The sequence below is a fragment of the Ipomoea nil genome, unplaced genomic scaffold, assembly GCF_001879475.1.
Source record: "Ipomoea nil cultivar Tokyo-kokei standard unplaced genomic scaffold, Asagao_1.1 scaffold2826, whole genome shotgun sequence".
Lineage (NCBI taxonomy): Eukaryota > Viridiplantae > Streptophyta > Magnoliopsida > Solanales > Convolvulaceae > Ipomoea > Ipomoea nil.
The window spans coordinates 122,703-147,817 of NW_017619254.1; the positions used below are offsets into that span (position 1 = coordinate 122,703).

Genomic DNA, 25,115 nt, shown 5'->3' on the forward strand with positions numbered 1-25,115 from the left:
ATGCACCTGGGAATCGAACCTGAATTTTTTTTAAAGGGGAGACGCGTGTTTTTTAATAAAACGACGTCGTTTTGGCATCCGTATGCACCATGCATGGTGCATACGGATGCACATCATAACGATTGAATAAAAACAATGTTTTGAATTTGAATCTCATCACGCAAAAAAAAAAAAAAAAAAAAAAAAAAAAAAACCTCCATGTTAAGAAGGTTGTATAAGATCAAGTTCTTTTGGGCCGTAGGGGCCTCTGATTGGGCTTTCTCATAAATGCAGTGCGTCATTAAGCTCATTTTAATTGGGCTGCAAAAATTAGAGCTTCCATTAGGGCATTAGGCTAGCAATTTTTATTTATTTATTAATTATTATTTTCTTTTGCATATCACACTGAATTCAGTTTGGATCCAACTCACAATATCAACTCTTACTCGAGCTAAAATCATTCTCCAACTTTGTAGTTGAATTTTCAGCTTATTTACCAATTGATGGTTTAGACTACCCATTTTGATTTACAAGAAAGGCACGGCCTACAACCATTACCTGAATATGCGCTCAAAGTGAATCTGCCTTGTAACAGTAGTCGACAAAAGAGTATATGCAAATAAATCAGTCTAAGTTGTCTATAACTAATTGAATAAAATCAAGAAAGCTAATAGACAAGATTATAGTTATATTGAGAGTTCATATTGTTGAGTAGTAGTTGAAACTATTGAAAGGCCAAATTTATAAAATAGCAGAAATCAAATTGAAATAAACAGGTTACATGAGTTCCACTGGTTATTGGAAACTAAAGAACATCCTATAACTCTTGAATAAGAAACAGATTAAAGACAACAAGCTTCGATAATTCATTATTGTTTTGGTTCCTCCGCTGAAATCCTCAACTCTACAACCTCCAACACTTCTTCTACAAATGATGTCCAAAACAACCTCTGATGAAGAGTAATCTAAGCTCTTCAAATCTTTTTATGTCTTCAACAGTGGTTGCAGTCCATTATCTCACCTGGGAAATGCCAAACTCACCCATCAAATTCCTCTTCTCTGCACACTGCAGCTTATATCTCCTGTGAGTATTTTCTTCTGGGGATATGATTCCAAGATGTCTGGGACTGGATGGGTATTCTGCAGTTGAGCCTAAACTTTTCCAGGAGCTTTGATGTTTCATTCATCACATCAAATTGCAGCTGGAAAAGAAACCTCAACCCCTCGAGAATCTTCGTTTCCCACCACCATTTCTACACTCGTCTGCAAATTAGCAAGATAGAGCAGGAGAGCAGCGACCAAATACCTATAAAGAAACATCATGTTTTTCATAAGAAGTATACAACCGAGCTATGGCTATGTTTGACAAACTAGAAGAAAAATGTATCTGAAAGCTGAAAACTGAAGTGCTGTTAAGCTAACTGATTATAAGCTCCTAAAGAAGCTCTGTCAAATTTGTATTGCACTGTGAATGGAGGATCGAGAATAGAGAGAGTGAGTGAGCTTACCGGGAAATTCCTGTTGGTATTGACATTAAAAGGTGAGAACAAAAGACGGGGCGTCTCTCCTTCGTCCTGCTACACTTCGATAGACATATACTTTATCAGCAGCGCAGTCATCACTCCCCTCCTCTTTAATAACCTCCACGTTCAACATTGGCCTCTGTTTGGCGAGATAACGACAGCCATTCATGGTGACATTGCAGGCCGACATCCAAAGAGACCTCATAGATTCATACTTCTCCAACCCAGATAGCAGTGCTGCATTTCCAAATGGGCAGTCCCTTATTTCGAGCTTTCTCAGCTTCGGACAGCCTTCGAGCACACAAGTCATCCCCCAATCAGTGCGGCCAGCAAATGCCACTGAGAGAGTTTCGAGTTTCTTGGCATACTGGCCAATATATTCGAATGTAAGGTCTGTCAAAAGCCCAGAAACTGCAAGCCTCTGCAGTTTTTTGCACGTCTTTACCACAGCACCGAAGGCCTCGTCCATAGGCTCGTTTGTGAGGTAATCGGGTTGGCCTGGATTCATTATGCAGAGACGAAAATGGGTGAAATCGGGACAGTTCTGCACAACGGTAGCAACAGCAGCATTTGTCATTTGCCTGCAGAAGTAGAGAACATAATGGAGTTTTCTGCAACCAAGAGACACTGCAATAAACCCCTTCTCAGTCACCCCGTAAGCAATATCCAGATCAAAAGGATCTGCGGGGAAGACTCGTAGTTCTTCGAGCAATGGACAGCTGTGCCCGACAGCCTCTAGTCCCTTATCTTCAACTGTATCAAGAACCTAAAGAACAGACTAATATGTGAATATCTTAAAGCCATAAGAAAATGGATCGCATAGATCATAAGAAGTTTCAAGTTATTGTTCTTACCCAGAGGCGACGTAAGCTTGGGCAATGCTCAAGAAGCTTGGCAAATTCACTACTCCGAATGGTTGCATAGCTCAAATTCAAGAACGTCAGATTGGCACAAGCTGGATACAGAACCGGAAGAAAAATAGAGGTGACTTCCCATAAACCCGAAAGGGTGTTCAGATTTTTACACTTGCCAAACACATCTGCTAGCTCGGATAAATCCCGAGGGGTGAGATCTTGCAGGAACGAGCCACTACCAAGCTCCACCAACTGAGGCGCCCGCATAAGAAGGCATTGCAATTGCAGTGGGTTGATGTTCTTATTAACCTTCAAAACCCTCAACGATTTGCACCTACCCACAAGTTTCTCAAGGGCGTCAAAACTTACTTCGCTATTCAGGCTGGCAAAGTTGAGAATTTCCAGTGACGTAAAGTCTTCTGGAAAGCAACTGAGCCAACTGCCACTATAATCGTCCATACCATTCTCCTGTATGTCAAGCTCAGTCAAGTTCCTACAATTATTTCAGAACACGTTTTAGCAGATTGGATTGAAACAAATAGAACCGAACTTACTAAAGATATTAATATCAAACAAGTAACACTTATCCTTTTCTTTTCATATTTATATGCTAAAATCTGAATTTGGTGTTTATGAAAACTTTCCAGTTATCTGCTAAAGTTTTAGGCTGTTTAAGAACACTTGCCAGTTATCCCATTTCTGTATATTCTTCAATAATCCCATTCCCCCACCCAAAAATACAGTAAAAAGCTCTTTCGGGCCACAATCAAAAGCAGAAAGGTTATGCAAGAAACACATTTATGCTATTCCTCGGCCATTTGAAGATGTGATATCGCGTATGCTTTACAACCAAGGTGAAGAAGCTATACAGTAGGCACTTCCCATAAGGAATCTAGAATTTGATTTTGGAATTGAAGATAGAAAAAGCATCCCAATCTAAGTAGATTTGTTGCAGAAATGCAATAAGGAAGGGTCCTACCAATTCAAGATTTAGAGCAGAGGAGACAGACTAGATGAGCTTGTATTCAATGAACAGATAACAGTGGCAATCAACAAAGAAGAGACCAAATGAATCTGAAGGGCAAATGTGATGATTCATGACCAATGAAATTGGTTATATGTGGCTAAAGTATGACCGAAGGACAGGCTATCCACTAATGCCTAATAACAGCTCAAATGTCACATCAAGAAAGCAACAGCAAAAATTTAAGGGAAAAGAAATAATAAAGTAGAAGCACTTGTTCATTTCCACTTATCCTGTTTTCCACAGGAAAACAAGAAAATCTGCATCTATCATCTGCCACTGGTAAACCTTATCTCTCTCTCTCTCCCAACCAAATATATGATTCAACCATTAACATCTAATGATCTGCTCAATCCCCAGCCAAATCCAACACCGAACTAATCATATTCAAAACAAAGGTAAACCAAGAACAAAAGCTAAGGCCTTGATTTAACAATGCCATAAAAACTCTTACTTGCAGTGAGTAGCAATGGCTTCGATCCCGTCAGTGCTAAAACCATCACAACTCAACAACGAGAGCGCCTTAAAGCTATGAAACGACGTAGCTAAGAACTCCAAACTCTCATCGCTCACGGTCATTCTCTTCAGCCTCAACTCCTCAAGTAAAGGGTAAGCTCTGGCAAAAACAACTAGCCAATCATGAATATCAGCACCCCAGTTCTGAGGTACCAAATTGAAGTCTGAAAATCTGGGCTTTCCCTTAAGAGTAAGGCTCTTAATCTTGGGAAACCTCCTGGCAACAATCTCAGGAGACACTGAGTAGCAGTTGCCAATGAAGACCTTAGTTCGACTCCACCTCTCGGCATGGTACCAGTCCTTGCACACAAGCGAAGCTGAGTTCCTGTCTTTGTGGGACTCCAGGAAAGAAAGGACCTTTTCCAGTACCTCATCTGGAAACGCAGAAGGAGGAGGCAACTGAGTTGACTCGGGCAGCGAGTTATCTGCATCTGTGGAGTTCTTGAGGCGTTTTGGGCATGGATCCATTTCCATACCTTATTAAGATTCACACCTTAAATCTCGCAGCAAAAACTGTGTACCTAATCATGAAATACAAACATTACATCAATTATATATACACTTCAAATCTTCAATGCCAATTCTTTATTCCCAGTTCACAGATCAACAAGCCTTCACTGGAGATTTACTAACTAAATTCAAGCAAATTAACTAGAAATGTTGTTCTAATGAAACTGAAGCCTGGTAGTCTAGTACACCCACTTGTACCCAACATAGTAAAGTTCTCAACTTTATTCTTCAAACCCATGTTAACTCAACAAACACAAAAAAAAAAAAAAAAAAAAAAAAAAAAAAAAAGGAGAACTCCCGAGTTACAATAATCCTGATAAAAAGAAACATAACCCAGCAAGATTTCAACTTGCACTGAACCAAACATCACAATTCATTATACCTTCCATGGGTAAATATAAATCTTCATAGCAAAAAACGGAGAGAGACAACATCAAAGCAAAGAACTTTAACATAAATGAACTGAAATCACACAGATACATATAAACACAGAGTGCATATATTATATATACACCCACATGAAAGGACAAAACAAGAGAAGAGTGAGTTATTCATTCTCCTACCTCTGCTGAAGAAAAGCTTGGAAGAAGCAAGCAGAAGAAGAAGATGGAGAAGAGCCAAATAGAAGTCCAAGCAGGCACTAGCGTGTTATAGCAAAAGGCTGGGTCATTATCTTTGATTGAAAAGAAAAAAATTTTTAAAAAAAAATAAATAAATAAAAATTGATGCACAATAATAATGATGATATATGTAAGTATAATAATGATATATATGTAAGCAGCAAAGCAAAAAGCTTATAATAATAATGAAGGGAGAGAGGGAGGGAGTGTTCACCTCACCTCCCCATCCATCCCCAGCCCACCTTGGATGAAGACGACAGACAAGGCAGTAGGCGAAGGCACCTAACCCTCCAGTGGTGGGGCAGTGGGGTGATTTGTACACTCCATCTCATGTGCCGCCACGTGTCCGCACCACGTCGTACACTTCCTCCACGGCTCACGTTAGCCGACCCATCCGATAATGGAGATGGCCGTTGAAAATATGAAAAGTGAAAACTTAAAGGTGGATAGGTAATTAGGTATATTTCCCTTCTTGAAAGTATTTCACAAAAAAAAAAAATAACTCCCTAATATAGAATACATTTCGCTTTTAAGTTTTTTTTTTTTTTTTGAAAGTTACTGGCTCTATTACATTGTAGTATCTGTTCATATACTTTCTCAACCTATTGAAACACAAAGAACCAATAACGCCTTCACTGAGGCTTGAACTCATAATCTTCCAAATGGAAGTCCAACTCGGGAAACCTATAAATATTAATTAAATTGTATATAAAGTCTGGGTCAACTTACTTTTATGAAGCTAAATAGAATACATTTTGCCTTTAAGTTAAATTAGTATTTTAACACCTACCTTGTACGGAATGGTTTTGTTATAATACTTTAAGAATATTTGAATCGGTATACAAATATAAATTATAACAACGAATATTACCCAATTACCCGTACAATGCGCGTGCGGTGTACGGATAATTTTTTAATATATATTTAGATAATAAAATTAAAGATGAAATTATAAACAATGCTATATATTGTTGAACCAACCTCGGGGCCCATGAAAGCTTTGTCGGCAAAGTATGTTGTGCATCCGTATGCACCATGTATGGTGCATACGGATGCCAAAACGACGTCATTTTATTAAAAACGCACGTCCCACTTTAAAAAAAAATCAGTTTCGATTCTCATGAACAACATTATATATAGTATAGATACCTATAAATATTAATTAAATTGTATATATAAAGTCTGAATAAATGAAGGCATAAATGAAGGTAAAAGACTATGTGAGATTGTCTCACGGATCATTGTCCGTAAAATGAGTCATCAGGTTGTATACAACTAGGTGTGTAAGTATTATAATTTCAGTTTTAAATATTACTCCGTACCATGTTTATCATTAGTAATAGTAATAATCGACTTTATCATAATAATATTACAATTTCACATATAACTATTATAGTATTTATCATAAGTAATGATTTATTTTAATTCAATTTGATATTAAATCTTTTACAATAAATATTACAATTTCTTTCATACTTTGTAAGTATCACAATTTCAATTATAAGTATTATAATATTTATCATTAGTAACAATCATTTTCTCCTAACTAGTATTATAATTTTAAATATAAATATTATAATAATTATTATAAGTAATAATTTATTTATTTCAAATTAGTATTAAATTCTATGTAATAATTATTATAATTTATATCATAAGTAACAATCAAATATTTTATGAAATGAGTTTTTTTTTTCAGAAAAATAAATATCTTACTATGATAATAAGTGCAACAGTATTCCAAATTATTGTAGTACAGTTTTTAAGAAAAGCAGAACAGGTTTGTTTAATAATTGATCCAAGTAGAAACAGTCACCTCAAGCCGTGTAGCTAGCCTCCATTATTACAGGGACAATTTTAACGTAATACTGTTTACTTCTCAAATAAATAAATAAATTATTTCAAAGTATTTTCATTCAAAATATGAATATTACAGACTTTTAAGTTTTTTTTTTTCAATTTCTAAGGAATACATAGCATCAGTAAGAATGTAGTAAAACCCAACAATGGCTTGTTTGATTTTTGTCTTAAAAAAGTTAAATTCAATTTTTTTTTTTATTTCAATATTTTGTAAGCGGAATCACAATAGTTGAACATCATTTAGGCTAGATTTATAGTACCATTGATTTGTGTGACAAACTGACAATCTGGCACAAATAAAAAAACTCATCAATAACTCAATTTTCTTTTTATGAGTTTATATCAAACAAATTAAAAGAAAAAAAAAACAATTCCAATTCTCATAACTAAACCATCCCGACCAAATGCACTTTAATTTTTTTCGAAAAATGCCGAGGAACGCAATGCAATCCTCGTGTTTCTAACTGATTTGACAATTAAATATAAACCCAGAAGGGGAAAAAAAGAAAAAAAAAAAAAAAAAAAAAAAGAGGAATCAATTGTTTAATGACTAATGATTAATCACAAGTTTAAAGGGTAATTAAATATAATGACTAGTGACTAGTGTTTTTCAGGTAAAATTCATATTCCCCATAATAAGAACAGCCAAAATCCACTACTAAAGATTCCACCTTTCTGTTTTTACCTTTTACCCAATAAGGTATACTGCCTACTTGATTTTACCTCTGAACAATTCTATCCACTACACACTGACACACATCCTACGAATCATTGCCTCTTCTCCTCAGACTCTCATTCCTGTTTTCTCCATTTTAGTTTTTTTTTTTTTTTTTTTTTTTTTTTTTTTTTTTTTTTGAAGAAGAAGAAGAAGAAGAAGAAGAAGAATTTTAGTATTTTTGTTCATTTCCTGTTTTGACAAACACCAATGCTATCAACTTTTTCAAATAGCAATGAATTTCGTCCCAAATAATTACAAGTCTTTCTTGAAAAATGCCTTTGTTTTTTTCGACTTGGGGAAGCAACACTTACCCGCTCCATAGATACTTTACTCATTTTATATATACAAACAATACTGTCCGTTTTGAAACAAGGGAAAATATATAGGTAAGAAATATCATATTTACCTATGAATTATTTAAGGTGTAGTTATTTAATGTGTTATTGAATTTGTAGGCAATTAGTTGTTTTCTTGTAGTGGGTGGTTGAAGGATAACTATTTGAAATCATCTTAGATGACTTGACTTGAGGAATCTTCTCATTCTGAATGTTGTTGGCATTTCGATTTCGTCTTATAGGGTCAATATTTAAAGGCAAAATTTTGTGTGAGACCGTCTCGCAGATTCTTGTCTGAGATATAGGTTGGATCAAGATCAACTATATATAATCGTTATACTAGAAATGTAATTTTAATAATGATTAAAATTTTATTAATTGTATGAGAAAGTATAATACTTTTGAAAAAAATTATAATACTTTTACATTTTGATTAAAAGTATTAATGACCCGATCTGCCTCACGGTGGCATCACACAAATGTAACTCATATTTAAATTGTGTCTTTTTTAGTGTTTCTTGATAGCCATCTGAATCACAAAAATATAAAGACACAATCCTTTTGATTTACAAGAAAACTTGCAATTGGTACTCATAGGTGCACTCCCAGTTTATAGCTAAGTTGTTCTAGCTAATCTATTCAAACTAATAAGACCAATAAATATATATTTCTTATAAAAATATCAAACTTGAAACTTAGAATTACTCAATAAACTTTGTGAGCAATTTGGCTAAAATTGTCATATAAATACACAATTCTTAAAACTGCCGGGCGATATGTTTTGAAATTATCAAAACAAAAAATGGGAATTTTTTTTTTTTTTAAAGGAGAAAGTTACGTGAAAATCACATATGCTTGCGTCACTTTTTTCATGCTGAAAAAACGCTGCATCAATAAAGCAATCACGTGATAGGTGGTCCGGTCCAGCTTGTGTATTCCTCCTTCATCAAGTCTTTTTACGTGAGAATAAAACAACTGCTTTTCTATTCCCCTCCATCAATTTACCACCTTTCATACAAAGGGAGTAATGGCTAAACGGTAAAACTTTCACTTTTTTTTTTTAAATTAAAAAAAAAATCAGATTTTAGTAAAAATTCATTTAGGTTAACAATATCATCACCGTCCTCTTCTTTTAACTATTAAAAGACTCATTGACCATAACTATTTTTGTTTTATTCGACACACATTCACAAAGAACTAGTCTACAACACCTATTTAAAGATGCGCACTGAGTAAAGTTTGTCTTGAAAGCCGCACGTCTTAGCTGACAACAGATTCCAAAAAGATAAATCAGTCTAAATAATCTCTAGTTAATAAGTTCAATGTCCGATCTTTGAGCCTAAAATTATGAAATTTTATAAACTTAAATTATGTGAAGTAATTTTTGTCACCAATGAAGTATTAAGTAATTAACAAAAATAAATAATGAAATCACGTGATTCCTACATCGGACCGCACGAGTTGATGGTTCAAAGTCGCAAGCAGACCAAAATAATAATAGTACAATGGTGCTAATAAAGTACTCTTAATCCTCTACGGATTACTACTAATTTAATACTGAACCACATAATCCACCATCGCACAGCTAATTGCTTGCTTAAAATAATTAGTATTAATTAATTATAATTAATCAAGATTAATTAGCAGACAGCTGGTTCTTAAACCATCACGTTCTTCCCAATTTTTTTTAGTGGAAAAACATTTTATGAATTAATTACATTATGGGAGGAAAAGATGACACCTCTGAAAATTTTGGTGCTCAAGACATTGTAAAATTAAATAAAAAGTTAGATAAAATGAAATATGAACATTTTAAAAAGAAAAAAACAACAACATGTGTTATAATATTTTTTAATAAATAATCCTCAATGAAATAAAGCGAGTATAAGTATAACTAATTGAAGTTTTAAGGGCTTGAGCGTGTCTGGGAGGGTCATGAGTGTGGTTAATCGGTCTCAAAATGAGTCCACTCTTTTCATGTGTACGTGTGGACAGATCTGGTACATTTAAAGTTTGAGATTAATGGCCTGTAAAATTAATATATATTTTTTAATTCTTATTTCCTAATAATGAGTTCAAATTTTGATTAGCATACTTTCTTTCGTCCGTTATTCTTGGCCTTTTGGTTGGAAGGTTGTATAGATTATACATCAGCACGCAACATATTCCCAGGAAATTTAATAATAAAAAACACACACAATTATTACAATTAATGTTTTTATATACTTAAAAGAAAGAATACATTTGAATTACTTACCGCATTCCTTTTTGCCCTTTTTCTCGATCAGTGATTACAAGTTGACTATATATATACAATAAATAATTATGTTATTTTTAAATAATAAAAAATAAAAAATAAATCTAAATGACTAAAAATATTAAAATCTGTACAAAAATACTAGCTTTTTAGATAAAATAAAACTCAGGTCGGATTTTAGGTTTTTATGGTCCTGATCTGGTAAATAATGAGGCCCTCCAAAATCATAATACATATGCAAGTTTCAAATGTTTGACTTCTAAATTGAAATACAATAAATACACATTTCTACCATCTCTTTATGGAACCTATTAAAATTAATTGAAAACTTTTAATTTTTATTTCTAAACAAGCTAGGTAAAAATTAAATATTGGGCCTCCAAAATTGGGAGGCCCTCTAAAATTGGGGGCCCTATGCGGTAGCCCAACTTGCACAGCCTAAAATCCGGCCATGATAAAACTTCATTATCATGCCGTCAAGCTTATAAATATGTAAATCGAGTCAATATATTTCTAGATTCAACACCAATTCAAATTCAAACCCCCCAATGTTCGTGGTAGGAATCGAACTCATACCATGTCATAGAAGCAAGTTTTTCATCCACTCTAAAGCTTCTCACTTTATTCTTGTTTTATTTTTTATTTTTTAACCCAACCATAAAGGTCTCTGTCCCGAAAATTAGTGAATGAGGTAAATTGTGGAGATATGCTGACTGAGACCTTAAAATGTTTATACACTAGTGTTCACAAAGCATGCTAAATCCAAAATGCTTATACACTAGTATCGATTCAACCCGACCATTAGTTTGTAATTGTTAGTAAGTAAAAACTTATGAATCAATTGAGTTGTGCATTAGGATACCATCACTTTATTATTCTATAAATACTAATAAACACCTTTACTATAATATTGGTCCTGTTTGGTAGATGGTTGTTAGCTGATAGTTGTTACATGTTAACTGATTTGTTTAATTAGATGATATAACTAGTTGAATTATTGATACTAAACCGCTTTAAGCGAGAATCAATCTCTAACCTTATCCCTGTTTTGGTAGTCCCTAGGCCCTAGGGTGGAAGGCTGTGCAAATTCCTTAACCAATCAAATCCGAGGAATTGTGGAATAAACAAAACAAAAAACTCATTACAGCATATGATGTTTTCTTTAACTGCACAATTATGTGGGGATGGGCATTACAAAACATGCATGTGAGGGTTGTAGTTTGAGGCTTTATAATGGCCTTAATTAACTCTATTAATATTAATATTAAATTGAATAGTATATAGTAGATGATACATATAAAATATTTAGGGGCCAGTCTTTTCTAATGAATGCAATGGTGGTAAGGTGACTGTGCATTCATGTGAGGTCAATGGCCTTGGGCACCACAAGTGGGGCCAGCTTTAAATGTGTGTATTATCCTCAACTTAAACTATTCCTTTGATCCAAAAGGGTTTTTGCTTATGGGTCCTCGTGGAGCTAACATGATGCATGTAACCATCACAATTTCACTCAAATCAGACTGGAAATTTGATTTCTCATCCTAATAAATCGAGAGAGAGATAAAATTCAAGGAATAGAGACGATGACAGGGATAGAGAGACGAACCCTCTTTTAATCGTCTCATCTGTAGTACTGAATACTTTTTTCACAGTTAAAATTTTAAAATTTGACTGATTTTTGTTGTATATGATATACTCAAGTTTGAAGACAATCATAATTGAGTTGCAGATTTGACAATTAACTTTAATAACTCCAAAGTTAAAATTTTGAATTTCAATTGAAACTATCATTTGACTTTTTCGATCAACTATGGGCAAAAACAAAAATAGGGAAGAAAACGAAGATGGCGATAAATATGCCACAACCCCATTGCCATTCCTAGACGTATCTCACCTTTTCTTGAACTCAAACTTCCTCAATCTAAAAAGTTACTCATCACCAAATTACTATTCTTTATTCTAATATCATTTGGTCCAATCCAATTATAGTTTTCATATGAAACAAATGAATTATATTGCTACAAAACACTAATGAGTTTATAGAAAAAAAATGTATTTTAATTAAAAAAAAATATTACACTTCTCATAAGAGACTGCTTTTAGTTTGCCCTATAAATTACTGAAAAAAAAAGTAAATCGCGTGATGTGTTTCAATTAGCTTACATGTTTGAATTTTACACCTGCAACTACTTATAAACTTATTTTTGGTTAGTTAACTCGTTAATCTGTGACGAAGAACAACAAAAAGAGATATAAATGCATGCATGCGTATTTGAATGAAATTGAAGTTGTAGAGGTCAAATGTTAGATGATGGTAATTGTGAAGAAACTAGGATGGTCCCTATTAATAAATCAAAACGATAGATGCAAGTGTTGAAAGATACCTAACATTGACTATTGATAGAAATAGATGCATGCAAGCAAAATTATGAGAGGAGTACAGTACAGGCAGGAGCTGAGGAGTGAGGGGTCAATTTCAATTTCTCTACCACCTTAGCTTTCATTCAAGATACCACTCCAGATTCGGCTTCGTTTATTTTCTTTACTTTTATTATTCCATGGGTCATCACAATGTCTTTGAATGCCTAATTTAATCCTATTTCGGCAAACGTACCAAATCTCTCATATATATGCATTCATACAATCTATATATTTACTTATTTTTGAATAGAGTTCGGTATTTTCAAAAAAAAAAAAAGAATAGAGTTCGGTAATAGCTCTATGTTATTATGAGGATCGGAAAATATTTTTTCTTCTCATAATTTTGTTTTATGATGTTATTTATTAATGGTGTTTATGAATGGTCTGATCTCACTTAATTATAATCAAGTACTAAAGAAGAGAATAAATTTAAGATGAGTATGTAGTATTATTCTTATCGAATAACATTGAATTCAACAAAGAAAATTGTTTGAAGATAAACTAAATGTCTTGTCCAAGAATTCGTGCCGTGTTTTAAAACCAAACCTTATCAAGTAAGGTTGAATTCAAGAAATTAAAGAAAAATGTTCATATGATTGAAAGGATGGATGGGGGTTGTTAATTGAGGAGATGAAATTAAGGGTGAAAAGCAAAGGGGAATTGTGGGGGGATTGCCAAATCCCAAATTCCATTGTGATAAGATCAAAGTCTGGTTGGGGACAAAACAGTATACCAGAAAAACGGGAATTGACATCACCAAGAAAGGATAGCGTTGTCCTCTGATCTGATAGATCTCTCTCTCTCTCTCTCTCTCTCTCTCTCTCTCTCACTCAAACATGGTGTTTATGATTTTCTGGTGTACCCTTCACTCACAGAATGGACACTTAAAAGCTATTGTCTCCCCAACTTCAAGAATCCCATGTTACTACTCACCACCTAACTTTCCTTTTTTTTTTTTTCTTTTAAAATTTCTCTGTGTCCCCATCCTTAACTAATCTCTCTCCAAGAATGACAATTCTGGAGAGTGAGTGATCTGTCACTTTGCAACCTTAACCTGCTATATCCATAGTATCTGTACCCAATCAAATCACATCCCATCTCCCATCTCCCTTCAACCAACACCACTCACCCTTTCACTCTTTTACTCCTCCAAACCTTCTATTTCTATCCTGAAAAATACTACATGTACTCTCATTTTCTATTCCCAATTTTTATTTTCACACTTAAAATATTGATATAGACACTTTTACAAGGACTCACATGAAGAAAATAGTCTATCAAAGCTCGCCACATCAAAGAATAAGATTTAAAAGTAAATGTAATAGAACTCTTCGATCCTACTCATTGGTGCCGACTATATTGGATACTGTGTCAGTTTCTGGGCCTCTTGTGTGCATTTTCTTCCAAGACAACCCCCCAACAATGGAGAGAAACTATATATAAGCTAAGCCCATGCCCATAGCTATAGCCCAGAGACAACTTTGTTTCATGAAGAATCATAGTTCAAACTTCTTGGCCCATATTAGCTTAATTAAAAGATCCATAATTGAACTATATGTTAGTTTGTTACATACTTTAGGTCTAACCATAATATATGAATGTATATTTTTTGGGTACATATAAGATATGTATGCATACAAATAACCAAAAAAGAAATCTTTTCTTTTTTGAGCGACTAGGGAAACCTGCAGCCAGTATCAAAAAGAAATCTTGAAAATACTGTAATAATAAGTTTACCGAAGAAAATGCAGCATTAGTCCTAGTTAGAACACCAAAGATTTTTTTTTTTTTTTTTTTTTTTTTGGGGGGTGAAAGAATTAAAAGCAGAAATGATATATAGCACAGGCTAGAGTTCAAGATTAACTACTACCACCACTTCCTCTTCCTCCAAACTTGTAGTCTTGGCAATCACATCTTCTGCTTCATCCATTATCATCTTGGAGATCATTAGATCATCCAATTTCACTTCTTTCTTCTGCTGTTCCTCCTCCGCTTTGTTCTTCCCGGTTTCTGCACCAAAGCTCTTTGAACTTTCAGACGTATCCACTTCGATGCTCTCGTCTTTTCCCTCCCCACTTTTCGACATTTCACCAGTTCCCTGCAAACCCAGTTTTTGCTCCTTTCCCTCTCTCACATACTTAAGCACCTCCTTCATCATCACTTTGTTCATGGCTTTTGCCAGCACTGTAAGCTCTTCTCTGGACTTAGTCTCCACCATTCTCACATGCTTCTTGAAGGCACACATTTGGCTCTGCATGTCCTCTTGCATCTGTTTAAGCTTGTGCATTTCAGCAGTGATCATATTTTGGTCATCTCTCAAGCTGTCCAGTTCTTCCTTCATCTCATATACGCATTCTTGGGAGCCTCTTTGAGACATCTTTCTTAATTTATGATGCCGGCTCTTGATGTTCATCAGCAGATGCTTCTTCCCAGCTTGAAACCAGGCATTCTCGTACTCCCATCTCTGCAACCCAATCTTCCTAAATCCCTGTGAAAATTATAACATTAATTAACATACAGTGTTTGGCTATGTTTGACAGAACTTATTTAGGAACTTATAGCTTATTTTAAGCGATTAATAAGCTATACACTCTGTTTGATAATGTTCCAAAAACATTTATCAAAAAACTAATTTTACCAAACATTTTTAAGTATAATCAGCTAGCTTAACAACTCTTCAGTTTTCAACTTTCAGCTACTTTTTCAGTAAGTAAAATCAAATATGATATAAGAAGAACATGAACATACATAGTTGTTGAGCTGGTAAATGAAGCTGGAGAAATTGCTGTGCCTGAAGAATCTTGGGAGAATATCTGAAGCAAGAATGAGATGATTCCAAACAATGAAGCTGTTCCCAGAATGGCTCCAAGAAATTATGTGGTTTGTGAGAGGATCATCCACCATTTCATATGTCTTGATCAAGAAAGGCGGCGGGCTTGAGCCATGCAGTCCTCTAATCTTAGTCTTTGAAGACGGCCAAACACCATCACCTTCACCACCACCACCACCGCCAATTCCTCCTTCCCAGAGAGCAGAACCACCACCCGTGTCGGCCATGGCTTTTTACAGATTAGTGTTTGGAATGTTGTCTTAGCTTGAAGCTTGGGAAGGCTCTTAAATTTGTAGAGGCTATGAACCAAGTGGCTCAGCAATGGAATGGGAGTGAAATGTTCTAAAAACTGGATTGATCATTATATAATCAAATCAGGACCTTTCAATTTTGGGTTCTTGAAATGCAGATTAATCCATGGTGTCCTATTTCTTCCTCTTTACAGCTTTGTACAATGTACCTTGATTCTCTCTGTACTTAAATGTCTGAGGCACACACAAAACATGTTGGAGAAGGGTGATATATCAAAGAAGAGTAAAAACTAAAAACCCCATCTTTATCTTTAACTAAAAAGTCCATATGACATTTCTTGGAAACAACTAAGTACTTACTGTTTTGCTGCCATGGAAGCAGAACAGAAGGGTGGGGTTATAATACTTGATCTTGATAACAATCCCAGTGAGACTGCAAAGGTGGCTCCAGGAGCTACTATTCACAGTTACTCTGAGCTTAGTGTTGGCGACTCGTCGCCATCTTCTCCTCCTCTTTCTGCTTCTTCATCTTCTTGCTTCAAGAAGGAGAAAGTGGAGGCGCCATTTGTGAGGAAGATTTATGACATGGTGAATAACCCCAACACAGACTCCATTGTTTCCTGGAACTCGGATGGATCCCGCCTTGTCGTTTGGGATGCTCATAAGTTTGCTGCAGAAATCCTGCCCACCTACTTTCGCCACAGCAATTCCTCAACCTTTTTCTGCCAACTCAACGCATATGTAAGCCTCATTATCATCATCAGCACATTCTGTTTTCTTGGTTCTGGACTCAAATTCTGTCTGGGAATTCATCTGCAGGGTTTCAGGAAAGCGGATTGGGATAGATGGGAGTTCCAGCACCAATGGTTTCGGAGAGGGAAGAAGACTTGGCTCAATAAAATCAAGAGAAGAACTACCAGAAGTTCACGACGGGTGCCACAGGAGCAGAAGCAGAAGCATCAACCCCCACACGACGAAGAGACGAGTGGAGTGAAAGCAGAAAAGGAAATCAAAGAAATGTTGGATGAGCAAAACGGTATGAAAATGGAAATCAAACAGCTCCAAGAAAACCAAGTAATTCTGGCAAAGAAGTTAGCCTCCATTAGACAAGCAGAGACCCCAGATGTGAAGGGAAGAAAGCTGTTTCTGCTCATGGCACAAGATTTTCTTGAAAGTACAAAGGGCAAAACCCCAGTAGAAGAAGAATCACCAAATTCCATTCAAGAGAACAAGGAAAGCAACGATGTTTTAGCCCGGAGTGATACAAATTCCAGAAGTGAAAGCCATACAAGAATGGAGAAGTTGGTGGAGGAAGGGGAAGACATTATGATCGGAGTAGAGAATTTGCTTGAAGGGCCAGCTGATTGGGAGGATTATGTGAAGAAACTTGAGGAGAAAGGAGCTGATCTTAAAACCAGGCCATGAAAACATCATTATATTGATCGATATACATATGTTCTTGTACGTCCTGTTCCAAGACTATAATGCATTTTAATATTTGCAGAATCTACACTGGCACATTTCTGCAATACATGTCTAACCAATGATTAGCCATGGCTGAGTAGGAGCTACTCTATGTTTATATAACCAAAATGTTAATAATCCAACTGTTAAGGATGTTTTGTTTAATGATCAAGGCGTGAATAGGACTCATATCATTAATTATTTCACTTAAAAAAGTGAACTTTTTCATAAACTTCAAACACCACTTTTTGTGAAGTTCAACCACTTTTAGCTTTGCCTTCCTAACATTCACATTTGCTTCCCTTTCCTTTCACAAGTCACAACTCTCCAACCCCACCAAACTTTTGATTTATTGGAAAGCCAAGCACCCTTTTCAAATGTGCATTCTGAGTGAAATCCGTCATGTGATCCTAGCTGATAAAGGTAACGAGGTAATTCAACCTAAGTTATTCATAACTCACAGTCCCATGAGAAAACAATTGTCATAATGTTTCTTCATTTGAGGATCTGGGTGTTTAAAAATTCTTTGTTAAATGCTTCTTATACTAAACGAATCACATCCACTGAGTAATACTACACTTTTTAAAAATATTTGTAACAAATTTTATATCACATGACATGATTTGACAAGCTATCAATTCAACGACAATTATGGAATATAAAAGTTATACGATATTTTACATAGCCACCAGTATATTCCCACATGCATGCCTCTTTCAACCACAAAGTTGCAATCCCACCCAAAGGGTAAAGGTTAGGAACCAAACTAAATCAAAAGAAAAAGAAATGGTAGCCCAAAAAAGAGAGAATTTTTATTAAAGATTTGAGGTATATTAGCGATGATTAATAAGTACATACAAGAGCGCAGCAAACTAAATCTTTGGGAAGAAGATACAATTCAAGAACGTACACCTGTTTTTGTGCAGCAAAATTAATCTGTTTTGTTAACTTGATTGATTAAAGATAATGGTACCTAATCTAAACCTCATCATCACATAACCCGCCGTTTGTAGCCGCCGGAGAAAGGTCGATCTCGATCAAATTATCCTCTTCTAAAACCTCGTTAGCGCTCCGCTTTCCGTCCAGTTTAATCTCTATCAGCTCTTCTCTGTCCATCCCCTCCCACCGGAAACCGTCGTTTCCCGGCGAGCCCCACTCTCCGTCCGACGAGCAGCTATCGGAATCCGTTTCCGGGTAGCATAACGACAGAGAAGCGTACCTCTCGATGGCCCCCATATCCGCCGCAGCTCTCTTCCTCATCAAGACGTCGTCGTCTTCCCCGTCCACCTCTTCGTACTCCTCCTGTATCACCTCCAGCGGCGCTCTCACGTTCCACTCGACAAACAAATCCTCGTAAAACGGGTTCGGGCCGGGTCCCGCACCATCATTGCGAGAATCACGCGGAGCTTGTAATGATGACGGCTGAACCGCAGGCTCGGCCTCGACCGGACCCGAGGCGAAGCTTTTGTTGGGGCCGAACCGGGCGGTTCTCAGAGACGACCGGAGGCGAAGGACGGAGAAGAAGAGAACCGAAGTGGAAACGAGGAGCGGAGAGAAGAGGAGGCGGCGGAAAGGAGACGGGAAGTAGAGAAAGATGAGAGTGTAGAGTGCAACAATGGCGGAGACTAAAGGGTTAGAAGAAAAAGAGGAAATTGTTTGGCATAGCGAACCCATACCATGAAAGCTAAGAAAGAAAGAAAAATGGAGAGAAGCAGAGAACAGAGGCTTCCATCCGATGATTACAAACAACATTTCTACGCATGCCATGCATTCCTATGTATACTGTCTGGGCTACAGTTTTCGTGTCCTTTCGGTCCCGACACTCGATTAAACTTTTTTTTTTTTTTCTTTCAAGAATTATATATATTTTATTATCAGCATGGAAAATCAAATTTAGAACTTTGTAGTTATAAAGTTAAGTATCTAACTGACTTGAGTGAGGTGTTTGGTATACTAATTGAGTGCGTGCATGTATGTATATATATGTATTAATGTATGTATATGTATGTAAGTGGTAAAGGTAAAGGGGGGGGGGGGGGGGGGGGGGAACTTTTTTGGAATGGGGAAAAGGGGTATGGAATAAGGGAGTTGGGTGGATTTCTTTTTCATGCAAATTGATTGGTATCTCTGACTCTCTGTCATTGTATTAAATCTGATATAGGTTAAAACTTGCCTAAGTGGGAATTGAATGACGATTTTATGAGATGAGGTATGAAGCTCATAATTGCGTTGGAAGAATAATGGTAGACTTTATTAGTACAAGAGTGGATTAAGGTAATTGTGGGCAGAAGTGTTAAATGACAATTAAAGAAATGATGGTTGGGAAGGTAGTTAGTATGCGAATATCAAGATATATATATGGATTTGTTGATATCTTCTTTTTCGGAAAGGTTGAATTCTCAATTTCAAGAGTCCTCATACCCCAGTTCCAATGTTTAATTACATATGCCTGCAGCACAATTGCAGATAGCCTACATTATTTGATTGTCAACTATATATTTTGTTGGGTAACCCAACCAAGTTAATTAGCTTGTACATTATTGATTTAGTAACTAAAAAGGTTACAAGTTCGACTCTTAGACAATTCTTTACGAGCTAAAGTCACAAAATCGCTCAAATCACAAGTTGTTAGCCACTAAACACATCATATAATTTGATCAGTCTAGTCACAGAAATGACCTAATTGGTGCAACAAAACAAAGGGAATAAATTATTGACCACATCCTAAATCCAAACCCCTTGACTAAAAGCACTTCGTTATCATCTGCAGGAACTTGGTACAAACAATATTAACAATAATGTTCTGCATGGTTTACTGTGAAGTTCACGTTCGTAAATTTTTGGCTTCTTGCCAGTCCGTCTTGGTTTTTTTTGTTGTTGGTATACATTAGATATTTTAGCTTATGCTAGATTAATCTTAAGTTCTCAATATAAAAGTATGACTGGAATGATAAAACTTCATTCAGATAATCAGAATATATAGTGATACAAGAAACATAAAGAGTCTAGGAAAAAATTACATGTTAGTTAGTAGAAAACCCGACCCAAGAGCTATCGAAGAAGTTAAATCCCGAGTTACCCGTCAGTACTTTCTCTCTCTCTCACTTCATCGGATCAAAGGTTTTTGTCCATTTACCTAAACATATATATAATGTTATCTTGTCTTGTTCCCAGCAGCTTCAAGGAAGCACAGCGTGGCCGGAGACGAGACTTGAATTAACACGTAGGTACAAGCAATGCAACTTATCCTGTTTGACTTTAAGTTTCACCCATCACCCTCAATAATTAATCATCTACGTACTAACTCTCAAGTATTATTGGACAACGACGTAAGATTCCTCTTCAATTCGTATTTATTTAATTATTATATGCTTTCAATAATTGAAGTATACTCGTACTGAGTTGCCAACTTGCCATGCATAATGTATATATGTGTGTGTGAGGCTCTGCAAAAACAAGCACGGTGTCCCCATGCTAGACAACGCATTTATTATTGAAAACTCAAAACCAAACCAATGGCTACCAATTTGAATGCCATATATACTATAAAATTAAACACAAAATAATTAATATTCCTCGTTATGGGCCTATGAGAGACAGAGTTTGAACGATCGGTTCTGTTCTTCCCAATCGTGAAGAAGGGGAAAACAGAATGAGAGAAAAGAGAGTTGGAGGAAGAAACTTCCTTTTGATTTTATTCAATTTCCAACTTACTAAGACAATCTAATATTCTCTCTATATACAGGAGTTAAAACTTAAGACATAAGGAAACAATATTTTAAAATATGGTTACTTAAAAGTAAAAATGCAACTACTAATAAACTAGGAAATAAGATAACTAAATTAATTTTAGCAAACCAAGACTATGTGGTCCAATGGTACTTGGGTTGGACTTCCATTTGGAAGGTTGTGAGTTTGAGTCTCAGTGGAGGCTAGGTTGAGACAGTATTATATCATAGCAATTGGGGTCTACCACTATAACCTTGGCTTGATTTTCCTAAAAATAATGCAGTTATGTCTAATATCTTCACGTCCTATATGTCCTCTATACATATATGCTTGCCATAAAGAAATATATATAGTGAATACCAACCCTACATTTGTAAGTCTCCCCAAATCAGCTCTATATATATGAAACATGCAATTCATATTGCATGAACCTCATCATACATTTGTCGACTTATAATTTATTCATGCTGATCTATCCAGCATCAGCCTCCGACATTTCATTCCTTGTGCCAATCTTCATCTGACACGTGATGAAAAAAGCAGCAAGTATTATTGCTGGCTTGCTTACTTAGCTTGTCCAATACTTGAAGATTTTTTATTTGCTGATCTGATATATATGATGTTAATGTTATGGTGATCAAACTCATTTCTTAAACCTATTATATACCCCTAGTTTTCCAGAATCATCAGCATATCAAAGAGGTAGAATGAAGCAAACTCTCATATATATAGTGCAACCATATATAAAACCTTAATAGTATGTTTGGTTAACATATCAAAATAAATTTTAAGAGAATAAGAATCTTATTCCAACGGGAATAAAATAGACAAAGAATAGAATAACAATTCAATTATATTGTTTGGTTCGTGGAAAGAATAGATTTAGGAATTGTATTATATTGTTTGGTACAAAATTACCCTCGACATTGATTAAAAATAATAATAATAATAATGACATTGCTACACTTCCATCATTTACCAGTCACACAAACTCATTCTATGATTCGGCATTTTGTGGTGAATTGAAAAAAAAAAAAAAAAAAAAAAAAAAAAAAAAAAAAAACTGGACTACAGTAGTGGATAGGTGACTGAGTGTTGGTTGGCTTCCATCAAATTAAAGCCCCTTCACATTGAATTGATAACTCCATTTTTAATTTGAAGATAGATTTGCTTTCATCTCATCCAAGTACCTCTCAGACTCTGCTCTTCTACGCTCTGGAAACATAACCTTCCATCACAAAATCGCAACAATATACGATTAAAAGAGAGGAAATTAAAAGAAACAAACCACAAAATTGATTATGATAGATGCTCCTTCAATTGCATCATTTACCTCATCAAAGTACTCATCTGCCTGATGCATGTCTTTGCTCATAGGTAAAACAAAATTCACTGCAAGTAAGATGCATGTACATACAAATCAGATCAAAATGATATATAGCTAGGAACTAGATAACTCCTTTCCATACAATCTATTCTAATCCGGCCATGTAGTAACTACTACCTATCATCTTCTTTACTTCTTCAGCAGTAACTTCTTCCCTTCCCATTTCTTTCAATCTCTTCTCAGCACGGGATTTTAACTCTTCCAGTGCAGGAAACATCATATCACCACAGCAATCTGATTCAAAAGGTAAATTGCCCCAACAAAGTCAACAATAATTCATACATAACTTTTCCAAATCTTCATCAAATGAAAACAACAAAAGTTAATTGGTCCATCAAGCTATTGACTTAGTAACCACAAAGTTACAAGTTTGACTCCCAGATGGAGCCGAGTTTATTGACCATCTTGGTTTGAGGTGGTCAAGTATTGACAACTTAATTAGCCTGGTTTATATCCTTGTGGTCCTTTACCGACTAGGATCACAATGCGAGATTTACTTACTGCACACCCCCGGATAATGATTGCGGGTTTCTCTAGTCACACCCAAAAAAAAAAAAAAGAACAACAACAACAACAAAAGGAAATAGAGAGTAATTAAGGCACCTTTTTGTAGTCCAGAAATGACTTCAGTTTGCGCTTACGAGCATTTTTATAAACATTTGTTTGGTCAAGTATTAAATTACGAGGCAGCTTTGAAGCCATAGGTAAAAGAGTGTTGAACACCTCAGTAGCAGACTCCATCAAACGCTCAAATCTCCCACCATAACTATACAACCGACCAGGCCCCTATAAATTGAGGATGTCAAACTTCTGTCAAAGTTTTATTTGAAAATTTGATCTTAATGTCAACACTGAATATAAAAATACCTTCATTTTATCCAATATTAATTTTGTTCCGAGCACAATGTATCGCTTCTCAGGGTGCTCCTTTGCCCACTTCTCTGCCCAAGTACTCTTGCCTGAAGAAGGTAAGCCCACCATCATTATAACTTCACAATCATGAACCTCTGAAAATGTTGGACCCGGCAATGCTTTTCCATCCTCTATAGCAGAAAACCATGGCTTATACCCTTCAACACCTTCCAACCCATCCTCCAAACTGAACTGTAAAGTGACTACAACATTTTTTAGTAAAATATGAGGGAAAAAGGCCGACTCCCAAACTAGATGTTTGATTATTGGAGAATCCACCACTTCAAATTGCATTGACATTCCCATCCATTTCCCATTCTTGAAGAAGCCAATTGATGCAGGTTTGGTTTCGAGGTCAATGCAGCAAACTATTGTGTCACCAACTCCAAAAGGTTCACCATAGTTATGAAACGTTCCTGCACTGGAAAACCATCCTGTGCCCCCAAACCCAAAACTGTGCAAGCTTTGCCCGAGGCTTCCAACAGCATTATCTCCCCTTGAGACACCAACTCGACATTCATGCCGTTCGGCCGGTGGGGTGTCTTCCATGATTACGGGTTGTTTTGATATGATTTTGCAACCAAAGCAATACTTTCCTCTTTTTATTCCCGCATTTGCTCGAGCACCTGACCAGCAATAAGCGAACCCCTTCTCATAAAGTGATGAGCCAAGCAGTCCATTGAATCCAATCTCAAAATCTGGAAAATTTAACTTGGAAATTGTTAATTCATCAAGATCGAAGCAACACGATGCATGCATGACGCTCAGACAAGCTAAAGTCTCTGTCTTGTGCTTAAATTATGATCGAAAACTTCGCCATGCCACGAGCTCTAGTCTAAAAGTTAAGTCATGCACTAACATAAGTGTCAAATCTTTAGACTTCTCAGAGAATCATTACATACTGCGTTAGAAAGTACAAACTCGATCATGAATGCATAACCGGATTAACGACGGAATGATTAATACTTGCCTAAGTCGCAGTCGGCGGGATTAAGGGCCACGAATCGCGGAATGGAGAGGGAAGGCTGAGACGGCTCGCCGTGGACGGCGCCGACATCGAGCTTGGCTTTCTTGCCTTCCGGAGTTTGACCGGTAATCGGAAAATCGCTTTTCTCAGACAGCATTCTAGGTTTTTTACACTCATCTGAATCAGTAATATCCTTACAAGTTACAACTTAAGCAAGCGAAACACCGACGATGGAGTTGCTTCGTACTTACTCGGGGACACCGACTCATAGAGTAAATTGTAGATACACCCTTAAACTTTGATACGAATATTAAAAACGTCCCCCAAACTTTGAAGGCGTTTGGTAAATAACTTTAACCTTATTGAGTTAGTTGATTGTAGAAACATGTTTGATAACTTAACTGTTAACGGATGACATTGTCTTTGTTTGGTAAAATAGTTAGTTTATTCGTCAATTTTGACTTTTTTTTACCACTATTATTGTTTGACTTGATTAAACAATTAATATATGTGTTTGATTAGTTAGATTTTTGTAACAACGTATTGCTCTAAAATACTAAAATTCAAAAAACTGCTCAAAGTAATTTTTTCAATCAGCTTTTTAAAAAAGTCATTTTGTATGTAATCAACTAACAGCTAACAACTAATTTACCAAACACTTTTATACAATTAGCTAATGTTAACAATTAGTAAAACTCACTAACTCAATCAGCTAAGAGTCATTTACCAAACATGTCATTTATCAAAAAGCTTATCAAAAAAGTTATTTTGAGCAAATTTTTAAATTTTAACATTTTAGAGCAATAAACTGTTACAAAAAAACTAATTAATCAAACACTTATATTGGTTGTTTAACCAAGTCAAACAGCTAATGATGATCAAATAAACTAAAATTGACTGATAAACTAACTATGTTGACAAATAGGGCTTTTATGAAAAATTACAATCACTATATAAA

The 25,115-nt window shown here is 35.6% G+C and overlaps 4 protein-coding genes across 6 annotated transcripts; 1 reads left to right on the plus strand and 3 right to left on the minus strand.

The window, feature by feature from the left end:
- Window positions 1-697: 697 nt before the first annotated feature.
- LOC109158956 (protein TRANSPORT INHIBITOR RESPONSE 1-like) lies at window positions 698-5,236 on the minus strand. The gene is made up of 5 exons (XM_019306898.1): window positions 4,970-5,236; window positions 3,835-4,417; window positions 2,357-2,849; window positions 1,488-2,268; window positions 698-1,285 (listed from the first exon to the last, which is right to left on the minus strand). Exons 2-4 carry the CDS (start codon window positions 4,368-4,370, stop codon window positions 1,513-1,515), a joined length of 1,785 nt encoding a protein of 594 aa, XP_019162443.1. The 5' UTR covers window positions 4,371-4,417; window positions 4,970-5,236; the 3' UTR covers window positions 698-1,285; window positions 1,488-1,512.
- Window positions 5,237-14,397: 9,161 nt separating this feature from the next.
- On the minus strand, window positions 14,398-16,133 carry LOC109158681 (heat stress transcription factor A-7a-like). Its single transcript, XM_019306577.1, has 3 exons — window positions 16,059-16,133; window positions 15,366-15,728; window positions 14,398-15,105 (listed from the first exon to the last, which is right to left on the minus strand). The coding sequence occupies exons 2-3, from the start codon at window positions 15,672-15,674 to the stop codon at window positions 14,464-14,466; spliced, it is 951 nt and encodes a 316-aa protein (XP_019162122.1). The 5' UTR covers window positions 15,675-15,728; window positions 16,059-16,133; the 3' UTR covers window positions 14,398-14,463.
- Window positions 16,052-17,382, plus strand: LOC109158680 (heat stress transcription factor A-7a-like). The gene is made up of 2 exons (XM_019306576.1): window positions 16,052-16,439; window positions 16,518-17,382. Exons 1-2 carry the CDS (start codon window positions 16,071-16,073, stop codon window positions 17,121-17,123), a joined length of 975 nt encoding a protein of 324 aa, XP_019162121.1. The 5' UTR covers window positions 16,052-16,070; the 3' UTR covers window positions 17,124-17,382.
- Window positions 17,383-21,963: 4,581 nt separating this feature from the next.
- On the minus strand, window positions 21,964-24,367 carry LOC109159232 (heterogeneous nuclear ribonucleoprotein U-like protein 1). 3 transcript variants are annotated; one of them, XR_002050527.1, is made up of 5 exons: window positions 24,161-24,234; window positions 23,146-24,020; window positions 22,882-23,064; window positions 22,225-22,512; window positions 21,964-22,119 (listed from the first exon to the last, which is right to left on the minus strand). XR_002050527.1 is itself a non-coding variant. In XM_019307323.1 (4 exons), exons 1-4 carry the CDS (start codon window positions 24,312-24,314, stop codon window positions 22,495-22,497), a joined length of 1,098 nt encoding a protein of 365 aa, XP_019162868.1. In that variant the 5' UTR covers window positions 24,315-24,367; the 3' UTR covers window positions 22,209-22,494. The 3 variants fall into 3 exon arrangements, 1 of the variants encoding a protein (XP_019162868.1); XR_002050526.1 differs by having other exon boundaries at window positions 21,965-22,119; window positions 23,146-23,888; window positions 24,161-24,367; XM_019307323.1 differs by lacking the exon at window positions 21,964-22,119 and having other exon boundaries at window positions 22,209-22,512; window positions 23,146-23,888; window positions 24,161-24,367.
- Window positions 24,368-25,115: the final 748 nt, after the last annotated feature.

What these genes read in the sequence shown, in the direction of transcription:
- LOC109158956 (XM_019306898.1), bottom strand. Translation starts at nt 4,370, where the DNA reads ATGGAAATGGATCCATGCCCAAAACGCCTCAAGAACTCCACAGATGCA. An exon ending in GCCATTGCTACTCACTGCAA is followed by an intron (nt 2,850 to 3,834) that starts GTAAGAGTTTTT and finishes AAATAATTGTAG; the next exon opens with GAACTTGACTGAGCTTGACA. An exon ending in CAAGCTTACGTCGCCTCTGG is followed by an intron (nt 2,269 to 2,356) that starts GTAAGAACAATA and finishes TCTGTTCTTTAG; the next exon opens with GTTCTTGATACAGTTGAAGA.
- LOC109158681 (XM_019306577.1), bottom strand. Translation starts at nt 15,674, where the DNA reads ATGGCCGACACGGGTGGTGGTTCTGCTCTCTGGGAAGGAGGAATTGGC. An exon ending in TTTACCAGCTCAACAACTAT is followed by an intron (nt 15,106 to 15,365) that starts GTATGTTCATGT and finishes TAATTTTCACAG; the next exon opens with GGATTTAGGAAGATTGGGTT.
- LOC109158680 (XM_019306576.1), top strand. Translation starts at nt 16,071, where the DNA reads ATGGAAGCAGAACAGAAGGGTGGGGTTATAATACTTGATCTTGATAAC. An exon ending in TCTGCCAACTCAACGCATAT is followed by an intron (nt 16,440 to 16,517) that starts GTAAGCCTCATT and finishes ATTCATCTGCAG; the next exon opens with GGTTTCAGGAAAGCGGATTG.
- LOC109159232 (XM_019307323.1), bottom strand. Translation starts at nt 24,314, where the DNA reads ATGCTGTCTGAGAAAAGCGATTTTCCGATTACCGGTCAAACTCCGGAA. An exon ending in TCCCGCCGACTGCGACTTAG is followed by an intron (nt 23,889 to 24,160) that starts GCAAGTATTAAT and finishes TAAATTTTCCAG; the next exon opens with ATTTTGAGATTGGATTCAAT. An exon ending in TAATATTGGATAAAATGAAG is followed by an intron (nt 23,065 to 23,145) that starts GTATTTTTATAT and finishes CTCAATTTATAG; the next exon opens with GGGCCTGGTCGGTTGTATAG.